Source organism: Pipra filicauda, unplaced genomic scaffold, assembly GCF_003945595.2.
Source record: "Pipra filicauda isolate LSUMZ 115617 unplaced genomic scaffold, ASM394559v2 scaffold40_size4127951_pilon, whole genome shotgun sequence".
Classification (NCBI taxonomy): domain Eukaryota; kingdom Metazoa; phylum Chordata; class Aves; order Passeriformes; family Pipridae; genus Pipra; species Pipra filicauda.
In genome coordinates this window covers 3,193,210-3,212,077 of record NW_024104543.1, presented here as the reverse complement: position 1 = coordinate 3,212,077, position 18,868 = coordinate 3,193,210, and the positions used below count along the sequence as shown (strand labels likewise).

The 18,868-nt window shown below is 35.7% G+C and overlaps 1 protein-coding gene across 4 annotated transcripts in view; it reads left to right on the top strand.

Annotated features, from left to right (window-relative positions):
• Positions 1 to 18,868, top strand: part of DOCK4 (dedicator of cytokinesis 4) — a 247,662-nt gene that overhangs the window by 143,720 nt on the left and 85,074 nt on the right. For all 4 annotated transcript variants that reach the window (XM_027721207.2, XM_027721205.2, XM_027721206.2 and 1 more), the window contains exons 13-16: positions 3,953 to 4,078; positions 16,958 to 17,082; positions 18,063 to 18,225; positions 18,753 to 18,859. In XM_027721207.2, the coding sequence (XP_027577008.2) occupies positions 3,953 to 4,078; positions 16,958 to 17,082; positions 18,063 to 18,225; positions 18,753 to 18,859 (521 nt within the window). The remainder of the gene's footprint in view (positions 1 to 3,952; positions 4,079 to 16,957; positions 17,083 to 18,062; positions 18,226 to 18,752; positions 18,860 to 18,868) is intronic.

The following is an 18,868-nucleotide window of genomic DNA, read 5'->3' as shown; positions in this document are numbered from 1 at the left end:
AATGGTGATGCCTTTCAACTTGTCAGTTCTTCATTCCTCTTTGTTTTGCAATGTGTCTGAGGGAATCCCTCTTCAGCTGAATCTGCAACCTTCTGAAAATCTGAATTGTTCTGTGATCTGTCAGTATGTTTTAAATTATATTAGTCAACTTTCATTGATAGTCTGGTGGCTCACTTTATTACAAGGATGCAAACTGTAGTCCCTTGTAAAATGTGAATTATTCCATCTTTTTAAAGTATCTCTCCCTCATGACTTTTACTGCAAATGCTTGTTTCCTTGGTCATGACAGGTGTCTACTTTCTTTGGCAAGTATATTGTATTTTTATAGACCCATAAATATGGGACTACTGTGGCTTGCAACTGACCACAGACTTTATGTTTAGCTGACAGCAAGGTCCACATTACGTATCTGGCTTTGGCTTGCTGGACTTGTCTTAGGCTGCCTGGAGATTTGGTCTGACTTGTAAAAGCATATATCTAATGAAAAAATAATAAATTCTGTCTGCTTTATTATAGCTCTTTCTATATCTTAGCTTTCTGCAATTGTGTGGTGTAACCCACCTTGGTAGATATGCTTTGTATTTAACAAATAGTTATAATACCTAGTTACTCTGTGTAGAGTTAACTATCTATAACCCTGGACTAAAATGGAACATAGAAGAGTAAAGACATGTGACCATAACTGACACCTTGAAAGTACTGGCATGCCATGATACTAGAGGCCCCAGACCTATGAACAGCTCACCAGTGGCCAATTATTGGTCATCAAATACTGTGACCTTGAGAGCAGAATAAAACCACTTTTTAAGGGAAAAGAAGAGACGAAATAACAGATATGTGGCATATATAGAAGCCATCATATATGATCAGTTAGGATGTAATGTGGAGTTGTAGACTAGTGAAGAAATAACAAGATGTAAAGCACATTAACAAGCATAAAAATTAGTCCAAGAGGAGCCTAGAAAGAGAGAAGGAAGAAACAGGCAACATCTTACTTCTCATGGCAAAGGATACCATGTCACCATACCACACCTATGCAGGTTGAAACCATTGAACCTAGAGGGTCATTGGAAGGGTGAGGAAGAGGTAGATACTGGAAAGATTGTGTGTATATTTGTCGTTTTAACAGTATTTGGAGTGTGTTAGTACCGTTGTTAATGGACTAATAGTAAACTCTTTGATTAGACTGTTATAGCTTTCATTAGGACTATAAATAAGTTCCTGACTTTTCATATACAATATGTACCTTTTGCTTATCTCAGCATACTGACTGTGACAAATCATTGGAAATTCAAACAACCTGTTTTGTAACTTGGCTATCACAGCTATCACAGTAACAGTATGTGTCTTATGGTTTTACATCCTTAGTGCAGGGGAGCCTGGTTTCCTTGCAAAATTAGTGGAGCTCTGAGAGAGCAATCCAAATGCTTAATTGGGAGTCGTCTTCTTTTCATTGATTATGTAAAGTTTATGTGCTCCTTACATTAGCACTCTTACCAGATTTATCAGTTTCACTTCCCTTCTTGGCAATTCTCTTTTGTTTGGTAACTGGATCCTCAGTGTCAAAATTGTTAACTTGAAGCCTTCGGAGTTTCTTCAGACTTCCTTTCCAGTGCATCTTTTCCCTGCTTCCATTCTGGTTTATTTTTACTCTTTCCTATTTACTACTCTCATTACAGCATATCACATTTTTAAGTAATTTTACTCTTGTAATCCAGTGTTCTTCATCATTCTGAAGAGCTGGGGAATGCATACCATTTATACTCCAAAGATGTATTTAAACTATAGGTAAAATGACTAACCCATGTTTCAAGTGTGTTCACTGAGAGATTTTCTTGATGCTTTTGGATGCGTAGAGATGACTCTTCATTTTCTAACAATGAATGCCATGAAGTACAGAGTTCTACTATCTTTTCTCGCCTTGCATGAGCAAGTACTTGAAATCTTGACAGCTTTTTTTTCTCAAGTTAAAAGTTTTGCCACAGATGAGTTTTTTTGACATCTTGTTTTTGAGCTAAATAAAATTCTTCAGGGAAATTTGTGAAATTTGTACTTAAATAAAATTTGATTTGAGGTCTTCAACTTTTGTAGAAAACACAATAACTTTGCTCAACACCAGGAGGTGTACAATATCTGATTAATGCTGTTGTGGTTGATGTGATCTGCAGCAGGAGTTTTTTTAGGTTTCCAAGGAAACAGTGCAATAGGGGCATATGGGGGTATGATTATACATATGTATGTATAGCAGTTTCTTAAAATATAAAAGAAGCAAGATTGGAAGTGGGCTAAATATCCGTATTTATAGCTGAGCTACACCCAGCCTAGATCTTCCCATACAGCAGTGAAAAACCTTTCACCTGGTCTAACAGAGCTTGAATTTTGCCTGTATGACTTTGTACCAAGCTCATGTACCACCAGGTAGCCACAGTGCAGTTTGGTTTCTCACCTACACCAATAATAATTTTCACTACTTTCTAAAAGTTGTTCACTGGATAACCACAGAACAAATTCTTCTACAAAAATAATTAATGTCCATGGCCTCAAATACAGTCCGTAAAATAGAATAGACTTCACTGAAGGTTTCTGCTTGTAAGATTTGTTTATGTACCCAGTTGGATATGTGTAGGCGAGCTGTTTTTGATGAGAAGGAAAGTTTGCTCAGAGTATCATGTTCTTTGGAGTTGCCAAAATAATAGAATGTAAGTGTAGGTAAGAAGAAAAATATAAAAGTTGTCATGGTAATCAGATATCTGATCTGCAGTAGCCTGAGCTGACAGTACTTAGTACAGATTTTTCAAGCTCTGATTTTAGGAACCATCAAACTTCAAGTAAATTTATTCAGTTAAATAGTAACATGGTTGAAGGAGAAATTTCTTTCAAAGCTGAAAGGACTGATGACCTTGTTGTTCAGTCTGTGCATGCATGTTATTTGCTTTAACTTAATCTCAAGTTCGTTATGACTCTTCTGGGTTGTCTGTTTATCTCCAGTTGTTCAGTGTAAATGAAGACTTTGCTCTTATCTTCTGCTTGATCTGCATGTTGATACATGATATGCTGCAGTATTGTTGAAGGTCGGGGAAGACACCTCAGTGATTATATTTGAAATAACCAAAAGGCATGCCTGTTGTTTTTGTTAATCTGAGCTGTAATGAAGTATGCTCTTTGCAATTTATTTGTATACCAGCGATGTAGTAGATGAAGTTATACTTCCTTGGTTCTAGAAGAATAAATGCTGGAAAATTATATGGCCACCCTTGCATTTTGCATGTTTTTCTAGCAAACATAAGAAAGAGTGTGATTGATTAAATTTGATGAATGCTGAAAAAAGATTGTAATTTCAGTCATTATAAAAGTACTGTTCCTGAGTAAAAAGTGCTGATTATGCTACATTGGTTTATTAGAATTTGTTTCTTCAGATTTTGGATGAATAAATTGTATAACTTTGTATCAGGTTAATTGATGCACTGTAATGAGAGTTCTGCATTTCACTCATAGTTTGGGACCATTGTATGTGCACTTTTTCTTGCATATCAGTGAAGGCAGGATTGTGTTGAAGGATGTCGAAAATTGAAATGGTATTCAATATTACGGATTGAAATTTCTCTAAATTTACCTTTTTGTAGTTCTTTTTTTAGTTAAGGCCTCAGTCCATCCCTATTGAGATAATTTTGATACATGTCGTCATAGCTCAGTTACACATCAGTAATAATTTGCTAATGCTTTTTCATGGGTAGTTGTTTTCAAGTCTTTATTGATTTTTGGATGTTGGAGCCTTTCCCAAATGCATTTAAAAATTGAAGTGGGTTGGCTGGGTATAACCGAAGTTCCTCTGAATTTTCCGTTTTCTCAGGAATGCATATATACTTGTAAGTACATGTAATTTTTAAACAGTAGTGATGTCCATAATCTGTTTGAGTGTCTTATCTTTCATTGTTTTTCTCTTCATTTTCAGGTCTGGCAGTTTCTCTTCAGTTACTTCATGGAGACATAGAACAAATTAGGAGAGAGTATACATCCAGATTTACCCATGGAGTATCAATAACAAGGAAATTAGGTTTTTCCAATATCATAATGCCTGGTAAGAGAAAAATATATCAATAATTACTTGATTTTCAGCTGTTTTCCAAATAACTACTGTATTCTGAAACTTCTTAAACAGTTCTAGGGACTTTTATGTTAGTATTTTTTCATAAAGTTAGAAGAAAACTGTGTCCCAGTGGCCACATTATATTATACATTGTATAGTTACTATGCCAATGTCAAATGGGCATATGGCCATAGTAGCCTATTTTGAGAGATGGAACCTCACTATACAGAAGTGAAGATGACTGAATACAAGACTGATGAGCTTTATGCAGGGAAAAAGATAACCAGCAGAACATTATGTTCTTAGGAGGTGGTAGCTTTCTAAATAAAGACTCAGAGAATTTCACTGGTACTGTACAGCTTCTGTTTTCACAAGGTTTGTGCCTCCAGTACTGGAAAATGACTGGAAATGGATAAAAATACAGATGCAGAGACCTCATTTTGCTTATTTGTATGACAAAATATGCAAATACTTAAGCAGATGCTAAGGAAGGTATAAAGACTGTGTCAGTATGAATGTGAAGAAGCAAATACAGGAAGAAGATTGTAGAATTATTTATAGCTCCATTCCTGAAATGAAATTTTTAAAAAGTTTAATAGGTTTGTGGAAATTAAAAGACAAATATCTCTTTAAAGGAAGAGCATACTTGCAAGCAGACCAATTTAGCATGATTATGGTGTTATGTTGTTGCTGACAAACGTTGCAGGGAGGAGCTCACATCTCGGTTTCAGCTGAGTCTACAGACAGAGTCTTGACTCTCTCAAATCATCCTCATGACTTGTGGATTTTTAACAGAGACTGTCTTCTTCATATAAAACTCTGTCTTTGCATTCCTGTGGACCTAAATCAGAAGTAAACTAAGGTTCTGAGGCAAGAATAAATAAACTTCAATACTTGACTAGTCGAGGAGGTCTTAAATAGGCATTTCAAACTCAGTAATGAGACTCAGCTTTAGCTGCGAGCATGTATTTCTCTTGAACTTCTGCCTGAAATTTGACAACGGAGAATTCACTCTTGTGTTCTTTCTGCCAGTTAAACATCTGTCCTTCTGCGTCCTTGATCAGCACCACTTGATCACTTAAAATATGCACATAACACAGGTTAATAAAACAGTTTTAGAATTACTATGAAAATACTATGCTGATGGGACTGCAATATTTAGAACAATAAAATGCATGAGTCGGGTGTCACTTAATTTGGTTTATATATGTATGCTTAGTGGAAGCATTCAGTTGAAATTTTATGGCTTATTAGCTTGGGTTTGTTTGTTGTATTACAGTTGGATTTGTAATTTGAATCAAATGGGTGTTGTAGATAATGTGGCTGATAACAGTGGAAGCAGCTTTACTGAGCACACTATAACTCCCATTAAGAATCCTTTCTCCATTTATCTATGATTTAGTGACCTCCTGCTCTGTGTTATCAAATTTTCTAAGTTCTGTAAATAGCTCCCATGTCCCCTCACTTTCTAGTTGAGAAATAATGTATTAAACTGAGAAAAACATGTTATACCAGAGTACTGTGTAATCAGCTGGTGGAGGAGTTTCTTGACTCAGTTTCAAAGAGTTGTGCAGGCTCATTTAGTCCCGTTTTTAGTTAAAAAAATAGTATATGGGTTCTGGTATGCTTCTTTCTCAGTCCAATTGTATGCATCCCTCAGTTTAAATAATGTACAACTTCTATTCCGTGCTTACTGGCATAGAAGGTATTTCTCCTGAAGAGAAATAATCGTCTCGCTCTTGCAATGATGAGTTTCAAGGGCTAACCAGAGCAGTATGCCCTAGGCACTGAAATGCCTGCAGGAACCTAGCCTTTGAAATGCTTTTTTACTTTAAAGCTCCTCTTTAATTTTGTTTCTTTTCTAGTCTCTTTTTTTTTCTGAGATAAATTAGAGAACTTCATCTTTTGCCACTAGAAATGGTCATTAATTAGATCTTATTTTATATTTTTGTTGAAAGTAAGTGTGTTGCTGTGTCTAATTAGCACTTAGGTTAGTGTTCTCAACCAGACTCTCTTGAATTATTCAATAAGAAATACTTCATGCTGCTAAACTGCAGTATCTCTTTTATAAATGCCATATTTTAAGTTTCTCTCCTATTCTGATTTATTTAAACTCTCTCTGACCTTCATTTTTTGTCACATCAATCCTTTTCTCTGTGGAGGTTATGCTGTTTAAAGTAACTATGATCAGCATACATGCCAAACCGGAATTTTGTTGACAATAATAATGCGTGTTTTTATAGAGTAATGCTTTTTGTGTCACTACAGCCTGACAGGGGGAAGCCACAGAATGCACTATCCAGGACCCCTGGAATTTTTTAATGAAGAACTCCAAGTGTTTTAGGAAATGAAGTAAATGACTGGAAAAAAAGTAGATGGCAATGATTCAAAAAGGCTGTGAAATAGGTAACTCACTTTATTCTAGCCAACAGAAGGAGGACAGGAAGTGAAAGTGTCATCTTCTGTATGCATTTTCTGAGTTTGACCAGGATTTCAGGGCAGACTTTATATGATCACTAGTAAACTCCATTCCAACATTCTGGTGTGGTAGTCTGCAGATACATAAGCCAATATTCTCAGAATATTCACAAATGTATTATACTTTTGAGGAAAACTTTACATTAACATATGTAATAGGAATGAAATGTAAAAGCTTTTTTTTTTTTGCTTTTTGGCTATTTTATGTAGTGCACTCTTATGGAATCTATTTCCAAATTCAACTTTGAGCATCTATATCAGCACTTAGCTTCAATGCTGCAAATGTTCACGTGTTCTAGAACACATGCACGTACATATTCTTTTGCATTTTTGTGGAAAATGTCTGATTCCATAATTAAGCCTGATCACTAGTTTGTGTTGTCTGGGGTTTTTAGGATTGGAATAAACCCTTGCACAGCTGTATGGGGACTTAACCAGAGGAGCCATAGCTCCCTACCATGCCCACCAGTTGCAAACAGACTCTAAACTATTGTGTGGTAAGCTATACTGTTCTTAATAATGCTAAGTCTTTTACTGGTAGTTTACTGGTAGACGTCGTCTTAACTACTTGGTACATTCAAAGCCAAAATCCATTCAGTGTGAGACACTAGCACATAAAGTAAAGTACTTTCATGTTTTCCTGTAGAATACTTTTTTCACTAAGTAATTCAATTAGGTCCAAGCCTTACTTCCTGGAACTTTATCTACAAACTTTCTCTATGCATGTCTATAGTAATAAAATAAGATAGTTCTTATTTAAAACAACCATAGATTTGATTTTGAAAGACTCTGTGTCTTATAGACAACAGCAGCTTGACTAAAAATGTCTTAGTCCATAAAATGTCCTGCAGTGTATAAACAATTGGCCTGTTGGCCGACTTCTCAAAGACTTGCATAGGTGTATATTACTTAGTTATAGCCATGTTTTTTACAGCTTATGATCAGAACTGGTGCCATTACTACTGCTGAGATCTGATCACCACGTGCTTTGAGTTAAAGATAAGAGTTTATATTTATTTCTGTCAATCAAAATGATTAAACTCTTATGATATTTGAAGAAGTTAAAGAATTGGCAAGTCACTCCAATGGTTTTACATTAGCTATTGTTTACATTGTACATGAGCTTAGAGTGTCTCTAATACTGGTATCTATAGCTGAGCTAGTCAGTCCTGACTGGAAAAGTCTTGGCTTGTAATCCTTTGCCCAGAATTTTATGGTTCTTTTCTAATTCTGTCATAAATTTTCACGCGTAGCATTGCTGAAGACTCTACGTGAAACTGCGGTATTAATTTCTGTAGTGGAATTTTCATTCTTTCAAGCTTATTTGTCCAAGATTAAAAATCGTATTTTGTTTCTCAATATTCTATCTTTTTGTTTGTTTGGTTTTTTTACAATTTCTGCTCATTCAGCAGATAGAATGAGGTGCCTGGGATGTTGTTACACTTTAAGTTTCCCACATTAAGCTTTCATATGCTTAATTTAAGAAAAGTAACTGAAGATTTTACCATCACATTTGCATTGCTTTACGTTTGTCACCTTTTAACTTTTTAGATATCCTTAAGCTGTCCAGTTAAATCTCATTAGAATCCTGTCTTTCAAAGCTACTGAATATACTATTTACTCCTTCATCTGAATTATTAAAAGGTCTTTTATTCTTTTCATGTGCAGGTACACACTCACCTTTCTTACTATTTTCAGAAGCTTTTAAAATGAAGGTAGAACTAGAATCTTTTTGTTTTTATATAAATGATCTCACAAAATGCTATCTTTGTGATAACATGCATTTTTCAATTATATGATTTTTGACTATGAGGCATATTCATTCTTTGAAAGCATAGAATAAGTGTCTGGAGAGCAAAAATGTAAAGAAAACTGTGGAATATGTTCTCTTCATTGTGGTGTCTGTATCTGCAAGTGAACTTGGACTTAGTAAAGAGCTGTTGATTCTAGGAGAAGAAATATATGTCTAACACACTTAAGCATTTTTTCTCCCTTGAGCAGCAGAATGAATTTTTCCAAACTTCTTTATCCTCTGTGAAGTACAAACTGTCTAAATTTAACATCTGCCACTGTTTGCTCTTCTGATTTCAAGAACCCAGAAATACGTATTTTTAATTACTGAAAGTAATATTGCCTGGATATATTAGTTATACAAAATATGTTCAAGCAATATTGTGGAGTAAATACACCCTGAATTTTGACCTTTCACAAAACTGTAGTACACTATGGGGAATACCCTCTGCTTTTCAAATCCTATTTTAATACTTTTTAAATGCTTTGATCAAAGGAATTATCATTTCTACAAGTCACTGGAGAAAACAAAAATACTAATATGTGACTACATATTTGGTAAGACAATTTCAAGGAACTTGTATATTGTTTTCCTTTTCCTTTCCATCTCCTCTGTCTTATTTTCTTGGTTCCTTAGGAACTGAAGGAAAAAAATAGAAGAAAACTCTGGAAGGGAAGACAAACCAGAATTTAACTAGACTTCCCTTAATTTAAAATCTCTGGAAGTGGAGAATGGGGAAAAGGATCTTCTGCAGTTTACAGTATTTGGAAGAATAAGCTGGCTTTCTATTGAGTATAGAATAAATAGCAGTGATGCATGGGAAGTGTATATAAGGATAGTTATGGCTTGGAAGTCTTTCTTCAATAAACCTGGTAAGGAGCACTGGCAAACTAACAAGTGAATGCTTTAGCTCTGTAAAAATAACTGGTCTTTCAAAATTCTGTTGGAAATATTTTTTTTTATTTTATAGCTATACAAAGTCAACAGGTCAAAGTTTTCCATTAAAAAGGCTTTTAAGTCTTTTATTCCCCACTTGTTCAAAACAACTTGTTTTACATCTCCTTGTTAAAAAGAAGAGAAAAATAAGTCACAGAGCAATTGGCTGTTATATGATAGATCTATAGTCCAATTGACAACTGAAAGTATGGCAGTTGGAGAATCCCTCATAAAGAGCATTTCATTTGCTGTGTTCTGGTGAGTGTTTCTTAGGGTTTGTTGAAAGTTAATGTAATAAAGCCGAAAATGCAGTTAATGTTCTATTAAAAAATGAAACTAGAGTAACTGAGAAAAGTTATCAACAGAATAATTTATTAATCTTTTTTCCTTGATTTAAATACTTGAGCTTACTTAATCCAACAGCAAAAAGGCAATAGTGTTACTAAAGTCACCAGTGCCCCCAAAATCCTAACACAGGCAGAGTTGTTTTAATATTTGCCATATATAAACAAGAATATCAAAGATAATACATAAACTAGCTACCAGTATATAAATAATAGAAACGGTCTTATTTTTTCCTGCCCATCCCCTGTCATATACTTAAATGCAAACAAACACCCTGCCCCAAATCAGTTTTTATCAAGTATCACCCAGAAGGTCCCAGTCTCAGACCTTTTCTTTGTATGTATTTATTTAAGCACCGAGTACAGCATTTTCTCATTCTTGAGTCGTGTGTGAATATTACCCATAAATAGTAAATATTGTGAGTCTGTGTAAAATTTTCTTGCAAATAACACAGTTGTTCTTTACCACAATAATGGAGAAGTCAAGGTATTGCTCTATGGGGAGAAAGCAGTGAAGGGACAGCTGACTGGTGCTTGTCAGGGTCTTTAAATTTCAAACACTTTTACTGGCATCTTCAAGCATGTCAATGAGACTTGCCTCTTTTTTTAAAAGTGCTGAATATATTCCCTGATAAGCAGCCAGTCAGTCTTTCAGTATCTTCTAAAATGCAAAACAAAAAGGAAATCGTCTCAGTAATGGGATTTCACTTCCTACATTCTTTGTGAAATGCAGCATGCGTCTTCATGAGCTGCTCTCCTTAAGAACGCCCTTCTCACAGATAACAGCCTTCTGTATTACAATTGTCACAAATGATCTCAGATTGCTTAACTTCAATTTTTTTAATTGAATTTTTGTATTTTAAATTAAATAAAATGTTTAAGAAATGAGAAAGGGAAGGCAAGAGAATGGCATGGCTGAGTAAAGACATGCTGGTCACACTAAAGTGCAAGAGGGAAATGCACAGGCAGTGAAAGTAAGGACAGGTGTCCTTGGAAGAGTATAAGGATGTTGTTCAGTTGTGTAGTCAGGAAGTTGTCCAGTGATGGGTTCAGGAAGGCCAAGGCAAAGCTGGAGCTGAAATTGGCAGGTGATGCAAAGAATAAGAAGGTATTTCAGCCAGAAAAGAGAGGTCAAGAAAAGCATAATCCCTGTGATGAACACAACTGGTAAACTGGTCTCAACGGATGAGAAGGAAAGAAGGCTGAGATACTCAACAACATTTTTACCTCAGTCTTCATTGTCAATCTCTCTTCCCACACCTGTCAAGCGGATGAACCTCAAGTCAGGGACTGGAGGGAGCAAAGTTCCTCCCACTGAAAGAGAAACCACCTGAGGAATCTGAACATATATAAGTCTATAGGGCCTGATGAGATGCATCCTAAGGTCCTGAGGAAATTCTGATGTAGTTGCCAGGCCACTCTCCATGATATTTGAAAAATCATGGCAGGTGAAGTATCCAGTGACTGTAAAAAGGGAAATATTGCACTCATTTTTAAAAAAGGGTAGAAACACTGGGACAGGTTGCCAAGAGAGGGTGTGGATGTCCCATCCCTGGCAACATTTAAGGTCAGATTGGATGGGGCTCTGAGCAACCTGATCTAGTTGAATATATCCCAGCTCATTGCACAGAAGTTGGACTAGATGACCTTTAAAGTTCTCTTCCAATCCAAATCATTCTATGAACCTATGAAATCATCAAGGTCAACTGCCAGAAAGGGATTAGCAAGAGTTTAGTATTTCTATAGTATTCCAGGATTTAATCTTTTCTTCCCAGACCCACCCCCAAATATATATATATTAATAAACACATGTATTTTTATATTTAGAGGATTTGCAACCTCCAGGTTGTGACTACTGCAAATATCATCAGCTTGTAATGTAGCTTGTTGAAATTTAGACTATATTCTGGTGCTAAGTGCTGCATCAGCCAGACATAGAACCACCTGCTTTTGAATTGAGCTCTTCTGTCCTGTTCCCTGTACTTCTGTGAACTGCTTGCTCCTACTGAAACTTAAGCTATGCCAGTTCTGAGTTTACTGGGCGAAAAAGGGAGTGGAAGATTTCCTGTCCTTGTCTTTTATCTTCCGGTTTTGCTTGTTATTGTCGATATATCAGCATGGATGTCATAGAACATCCTAGCTGCTAAAAGGCTTGAAGGGTTTGGATTGACTTGAAGGGTAGGCGGCAAGGTGTACTAATGTTCCTTAGCCCCCTCCTCTAGTTAAAATCACCTTCTGCTTGGTTTTTTTTTAGATCTTCCCGCTGGCAGTTGCTACATAGCTCTTTTCCCATTCTACAAAGTATTTTAAGGATCTTTTCTTGAAAATGTTTTACATCCACAAGATTTATATCCTGGGTAATACCATTTTGTCTATGCCACATCCAGAGATTTTCAGTCCCTACAACTGAAATTGTTTTAAGATCTGCTCAAGTCATTTTAGAATATAAAACAAAGCATCTCATTAGCTTGCATCTCATTTACTGAGATGTAAATGAACAGGAACTTTCTCTAAACAAAATATTTTTTTTCTCTTTTTCAATTCATGGTTCTAAAGGACCTATAATTCTGAGCAAGGCTTTCAAAAAAGCAGTTCCTAACAAGAGCTCCTAGTGAGTTCTGTGTAATTATTTTTAAATTAGTGACTGCTGTCAGGACAGCTATAACTGTCAGAGATGCTTGTTCAAATACAGTCATTCTGTGTTTTTTTACACGACTAAATAATCAAATTGAAATTTATTTCACTAGAAAGCTTTTTGAGGCTAGCTGACAAACTAAACTCCTTTCTTTTAACAGACAGCTACCTTTGATCTTTGACAGCTATCTTCAGCTTGAAACCTTGTTCCATATTAATATGCTACAAGAGATTCTACAGTTCTAAATGTATTTGGAATATGAGAAAAGTCTTGCTATAATATTTATGTTGCAGTTGCAACTCACAGCTTCCTCAGTGTAAGTTTAAAAACAGTTTTGTGATGAAGGATCATTACTTTGATGCTTAGGTTAGGTACAAGTGTTTCTAAAAAAATAAAAGTACAAATGATACATTCACACAAATATTCTTCTGACACTTGTACTGATCTGACCGTCTCCTTACTAGTGATCACCTGTGTTGTTCCTGTCACCTGAGGTTTGGTGGTAGCATTCAAACCTCTCTGAGCTGGGGGCAGCTTACATGCAGGTCCCATAGCTGGAGTCCACTTGTGAGCAGCAGCAGATCAGTGTTTGTACATAGGTCCTCAATAGTGATGATGCGGCCTTTGACCTATGAAGGAAATGGAATCTACAGAGCCATCCCTAATGAAACTGTGTGGTGGACATAACAGGACCCCTGAGCATGCATTATCTCCAGCTTGGAAATTATTTCTCACTCTTTTCTCTTTACTGGTTATTTAAAATTTGTGATTTATAGTTGGCAGGTTTGGGAAGGCTGACCTCCATTAACTGTGTCCTCCAGCAGTCTGTCTTGTGGCTGTTTTTCGACTTTAATTGGCTTTTCGTCCTGTTCCTTATAATAGACTTTTGCATGTAATGATGATGATTAGGTCTCTGTCCCCCACTCCCAGTCAGCCCTCGAACAATTCATTACTAGTTGGATTGAAGTCATGAAGCTTCTGCTTCTTCATAGGTCAGAAACCTTGATCTGTAATGTACCTGGTTAGCACCTACAGCTGGGACAAGAAGGGTTTGGAATTTTTCCTCTGCCAGCCCATGAAAAGTGCTGTCAAGATATGTTTACCAGCTCAAAGCTGCAATGTATGGGCAGGACCATATGAAAAGGCAGGTGCTGCCAGTGCTGTACTGTACACATTTTGATTTAGCAAACCAGACATTTCAATTCAGCACCTTTCACTTACAATTAAATTCACATACCAGACTAAATGTCCCTGCAGAATGTGCACTGAAAACTTGAGCTGTATTGGAAAGTTCAGACTGTGTGATCATCCACATCACTGCAGCTTTACTTTTTTTTTTTTACGTTCTATGGAATTTCAGTTTCCATATAGCTTTAGCCTTCACTTCATATTAGAAACCCTTGTAGGAGTTCGTCAGTCTACTTTTGATTAGCCAGATAGGTGAAATAACAGGATGCTAACTAAGTAGGGCCAAAGCATTGGGGTTATTGCATCACTTCTGTAATTAGGACAGAATATCTTTTTCAACACGTTGCATTATTGTCGGAAGTAAGAATAAGCAGCTTCCCTTCTGTTTTTCCAAGAGACACCTTGTTTGATTTCTTCTGGAAATTAAAAAGGTAAAACAGAACAGGTTTGGATTTTTAAAAAAACTTAAAATGCAATGAAACACTATTTTTAAAAGCCTGCTTAACTTCTCTAAAGCTCCAGTTACTTTTTTTAAAAATGCTCTTATTTTTTGCATAGAATCATAGACTGATTTGAGTTGGAAGGGACCTTTAATCATCATCCCTGCCACCCCCATGGGCAGGAACATCTTTCACTAGGTAAGGTTGCTCAAAGCCATTTCCAATCTGACTTTGAACACTTCCAGTGATAGGACATCCCATTCCACTGTCATTTTCATTTGCATTTAAATCCTGTACAGTTTACTCTTTTTAAAAAGGAAAAATTATGGTTTTCACTGAGTTTCATCTGGGGTAGGTCATTAAATTTGTGGTGGAAATGGTTATTCAGTTATGACACCATGGAAAATTGAAATAAATCCATGCTGATAATTGAAAATAATAACTGAATGTAGCACAAATGCATGTAGAATTCAAGTTCAGGTTTTAAAGAGAAATTGCTGCAGCTACAAGTTGTTTGCTAAAATCAACTTTATAACAAAGCTTCTTTTTTTTGATTGTTGTGTGTAGTCATTTTTTCTGAATGTAAAACACTTGCAAGTGACCAACAGCCAGCACTTACTAGAACCAAGCCTAGTATAAGCATATGCTAAGCAAGGACCCAGTACGCTGTAAGCTCTTTGGTAACCATACTGTATTAGCTTCTAAAATCTTTATAGTCAAATATTACTGCAATGTAGGAATAAACAGAATCTAGTAGTTTTAAGGGTAATTTTGTGACTTGAATAAGCATAAGAACAGCTTTACGGATTCAGATCAAAGGCCCATCTAGCTGAATGTTGTAAGCAGACAACTAAGGAAGAGTAAAAACTGCGTATGGATATATGCATGTATGGTAATTATCCCCTGATGCTCTCCCAGCCTCCAGCTATTTACAACTCTAGGGATTTCCTGAGTGCTTGTGATTACCTGTTTCATATCCCGTGGTTGATCTTTATTCCACGATTTCGACATCCTTTCCTTTCATGTATACATTTTTTACATTCACAACATCCTTTGGAAAGGTTTTGGCTTGTGTTTGGTTTTTGCTTTGATTTTGCTTTTGTGGGTTTTTTTTGGTTGTTTGGTTGTTTTGGTTTGTTTGTTATGCTTTTTTTTAAAAGTCTTGCCGTCCATTACCTGAATAGCCACCACCTTTTGTTTATTTTGAACCTGTTTCCCACCAGGAACCAGAGATTGATTCAATGGTTGCACACGCTTACTAGTAATTTAGCTCTTTCATCCATGCCTTCACACAAAACTCTTAAGTGAATACCATCTGGTATTTTTTCTGTTGATTCTGTCTAGCTGTGTTCTAGCCTTGGTCCATAGTTGTTTCAGAAGGTAACTGATAATAAGCTAATACAATAGCAGATTTCCACCCCTTTTTTGTGGACATGGGTCTCGAGGGCTTGATAATATAGCAGTTTCTTCTTTTATTTTTTTTTTTTGTTTGGATTGTGCTTTGGAGGGACCATTTAATTACTTTGAACACAGTGATGGAATAATGTTATAAAAATAGTAGAAGACTACAGAAAAATCACTGTTTCTGGTACTTAAAAATCACTGAAGAGTTGCATGCAGTAAAATAAATGGAAGGAATGTGAAACATGAGAGTACCATGAAAAGTTCAAGCAAGTCAAATTCTGCTTGCAAATTAAAATGAAGCTGCAAATTAAAGATGCATTAATTATTTATAAGTTACGTATCTTTTAATTAATTTTACCAACAGTACAAATACCCATCTCATGGTTGCCTTCTAAGGGGCACATCTATAAATATACTAAACTATCATACTTGATTTCTTTTCACCAGTGCTGAGTGAAAATCTGCTTTGTTAAAAGATGATATTCCCTTTTCACTAAGCTTCCATTCTCTATATGAAAGAATATATTCTTAATTTTTCTTTCAACCAAATCCAGAAATAGGAATTTTAGGAGATGCTCCTAATTATTATGCTGTTCATCCTTCCTTATTCTGCATTTCACTTAGAAAGTCCGATTGTTTCAAAGTAGTTCTGGTAATGTTTGTCCAGAGCTAGATTAGTTTACACTTTTTAGAAACAGATTTAGCATCTTCAAACAGAAAAGGGACTTCCCTACCATGGCACTCCAGTCACAACCAGTACTGCTTTTCCCCCTGTCCTATTCTCCCTGCAACCACTCTTTCTTCCTTTTGTCAAATATAAACTTTGCAGTTTGTGTCAGCTGAAATTAAAATAAAATTACCATTGATCTCATCCATAAGATCTGTTTATGTTCTGACAAAATGTTTAGCGTGATATTGCATGAATGTGCAAAGAATTTCAATTCAAATAGCTAGCAGTATTTAATAACTTGTACATACCATGTAGCACTTAGGTAGTGTGCCTGTATTGGATTTGTAGTTTGATGAAGATTTTAATTTCTCAAAAGCCTTTTCAATAAGTGAAAAATAAGCTAACTAAGCTAACTTTTTGCTAGTAAGCTTTGGAACACCCTATTAATGTAAAATATGTTGATCTTTTGTGTTACAAAGACAAGTTTGGATGCTCACAGTCTGGGAAGACTGCCCTTCTATTGGAAAGATCACCAACCTCTTGGTTTTTCCTTTTCGAATAATACACTTTCTTTTGTGGTTAGGTGGAAAAAAATCGTAATCAGTTAAACAGAGAACTGTAATGATTACAAATGAAAGAAAGTAGGTTAATATTGCCTTAGATTAAAAGAAGAATTAAATGAGGTGGAGCTAGACACCAGCTTCAGTATAGCTGGACATGCTACTGTAAAGACCAAACAGACCTTATAGATGAGTAAAAGCCCCTAGAATTGGTTTAGAAAGGCAGATAATCTTTGGGTTTTGAGAGGGATGAAGATATGTTGGTTTTCTTAGTTTCTGAAACCAATTATCTAAAATCCAAAAATACTGGTAAATTGTGGGTGTGATTATAAGATGAAAATCTACTTAAGTACTAAAAGCAAGAAGTAAGCAAATTGAAATGACTTTTGGACACCTTGTGTTTTGTTTGGTTTTTTTTGATAGGTGAAATGAGGAATGATTTATATATTACTGTAGAAAGAGGAGAATTTGAGAAAGGAGGAAAAAGTGTGGCCAGAAATGTGGAAGTGACAATGCATGTGGTGGACAGCAGCGGACAAATATTAAAGGTATCATTGTTGTATGTTCTTCCTTACTGTAGTTAATTTTTGTGACGATGATTGAAAAGTAAAAAAATGCTTGGAAAGGACGTGTTTATCTTCTGCTGTCTTTAGGTATGCAGAGTGTTTCCACTTTGCTTAAAACCTTTATAAACCTTTATAAATGTTTATTTCTGTGATCAATTATGTTGTTGAGATAAATGTCTGTAATTACCAACCAAATAACTAATGATTCCATTAAGATGCTGGAAAATTTTGAAGCAAGATCAAGTTTTGGAGAATTATTTCATAATAATTCTTCTTAGTAGGAATGCAATTCCTTATGTTACACAGAAAAATGTATTTTGATAATTTTAAATTTTGTGTCTGATTTTAATAAATTGGGGATCCTTGATGCATAAATCACCACCTTTCCTACAGAGAATTAATATGTATCCACAGGTCAGGAATTAGACAAATTGATTTGTCTACCTTGCTATGGAGAAACCATCGTGGGTGTTGCAAAGGCAACAAACACTTTGCTTCTTTCTGATCACGGAATCCAGATTTATTTTTTAATGGTGGGAGATGTCACTGATAATGGCAGGGTTACAGGCTTATTTCGGAGGACTGAAGATCTTGAGCCTGGGCTGTTCTGGTCTCAATTCCAATCTTATTTTTTGCTTGGACATAACACTGGCTAGACCTTGAGGTGTCGTGGGACTCCACAACACATTATTGCTTAAGCCTCCCTGATCACCCAGGTATCCCCTGTTGAACAGTTCGATTCTGATTGATGCGAATGATTCTTGCTATTTCTAAAAATTTTCTAATTGGCAAATATTAAGCAAGTGCTACTATTTTTGAGGGTTTTACGATACTGAACGTTGTACCACATTTGGCGTTTGTGATACGAATGTAAATATTAATAGTCTTCCTTGAAAGACCAGTCCTTGATGACATTTTACCAGTGCACTAATCTATCTTTAATCATATTTTTTCTTCATTAGGATTTTATCTCATTTGGGTCTGGAGAGCCACCAGCCAGCGAGTACCATTCTTTTGTGCTTTATCATAACAATGGTCCCAGATGGGCTGAGCTGCTGAAACTTCCTATTCCTGTGGATAAATTCAGAGGAGCTCACATCCGCTGTGAATTCCGGCACTGTTCCAGTAAGTGCTGTTCATGACTTCTGCTAGTCCTCTCCGTTACAGCTGCAGTAAGCACACAAGTTTCTATAACACCTCAGGAAAAAGACAGCTGCATGAACTTACTCTGTAGTGCTTTTTTTTACTTACAAAATTCCAAATTTTTTTAAAGATTCTGAAAAATTTTAGCGATGATTTTGAGGTAAAAATTGATGACTGGATGCAGATTCTGAATTCCAAGGTATGAGAGACAGCTTTCATAGGGGTGGATAAACTTCTATATGTTGCTAAGATTTCATAGTTTGTGGCTTGCATTTGTTGTTGTTAAGAAATACTAAATCATTCCAGAATACTCCTTTCTGATTTAAAGTGAGATAAAAAAAAAATTACAGAAGACAATGTGCAAATCGGAACAGAAATTCAAGATAATCTTCATCTGATTATCTGCAAATAGCTTCCAGTATACTTTCTTATGTTATATTAAATAAATTTACTTGGTCTAAAATGTATACTATTAACTTTAAGTGCTGCTATTCATATATGCATTTCAGCAAAAGAAAAGGGTGAGAAGAAGTTGTTTGGCTTTTCTTTCGTGCCCCTGATGCAGGAAAATGGGAGAACTCTGCCAGATGGCACCCATGAACTCATTGTACACAAGGTAATTTGA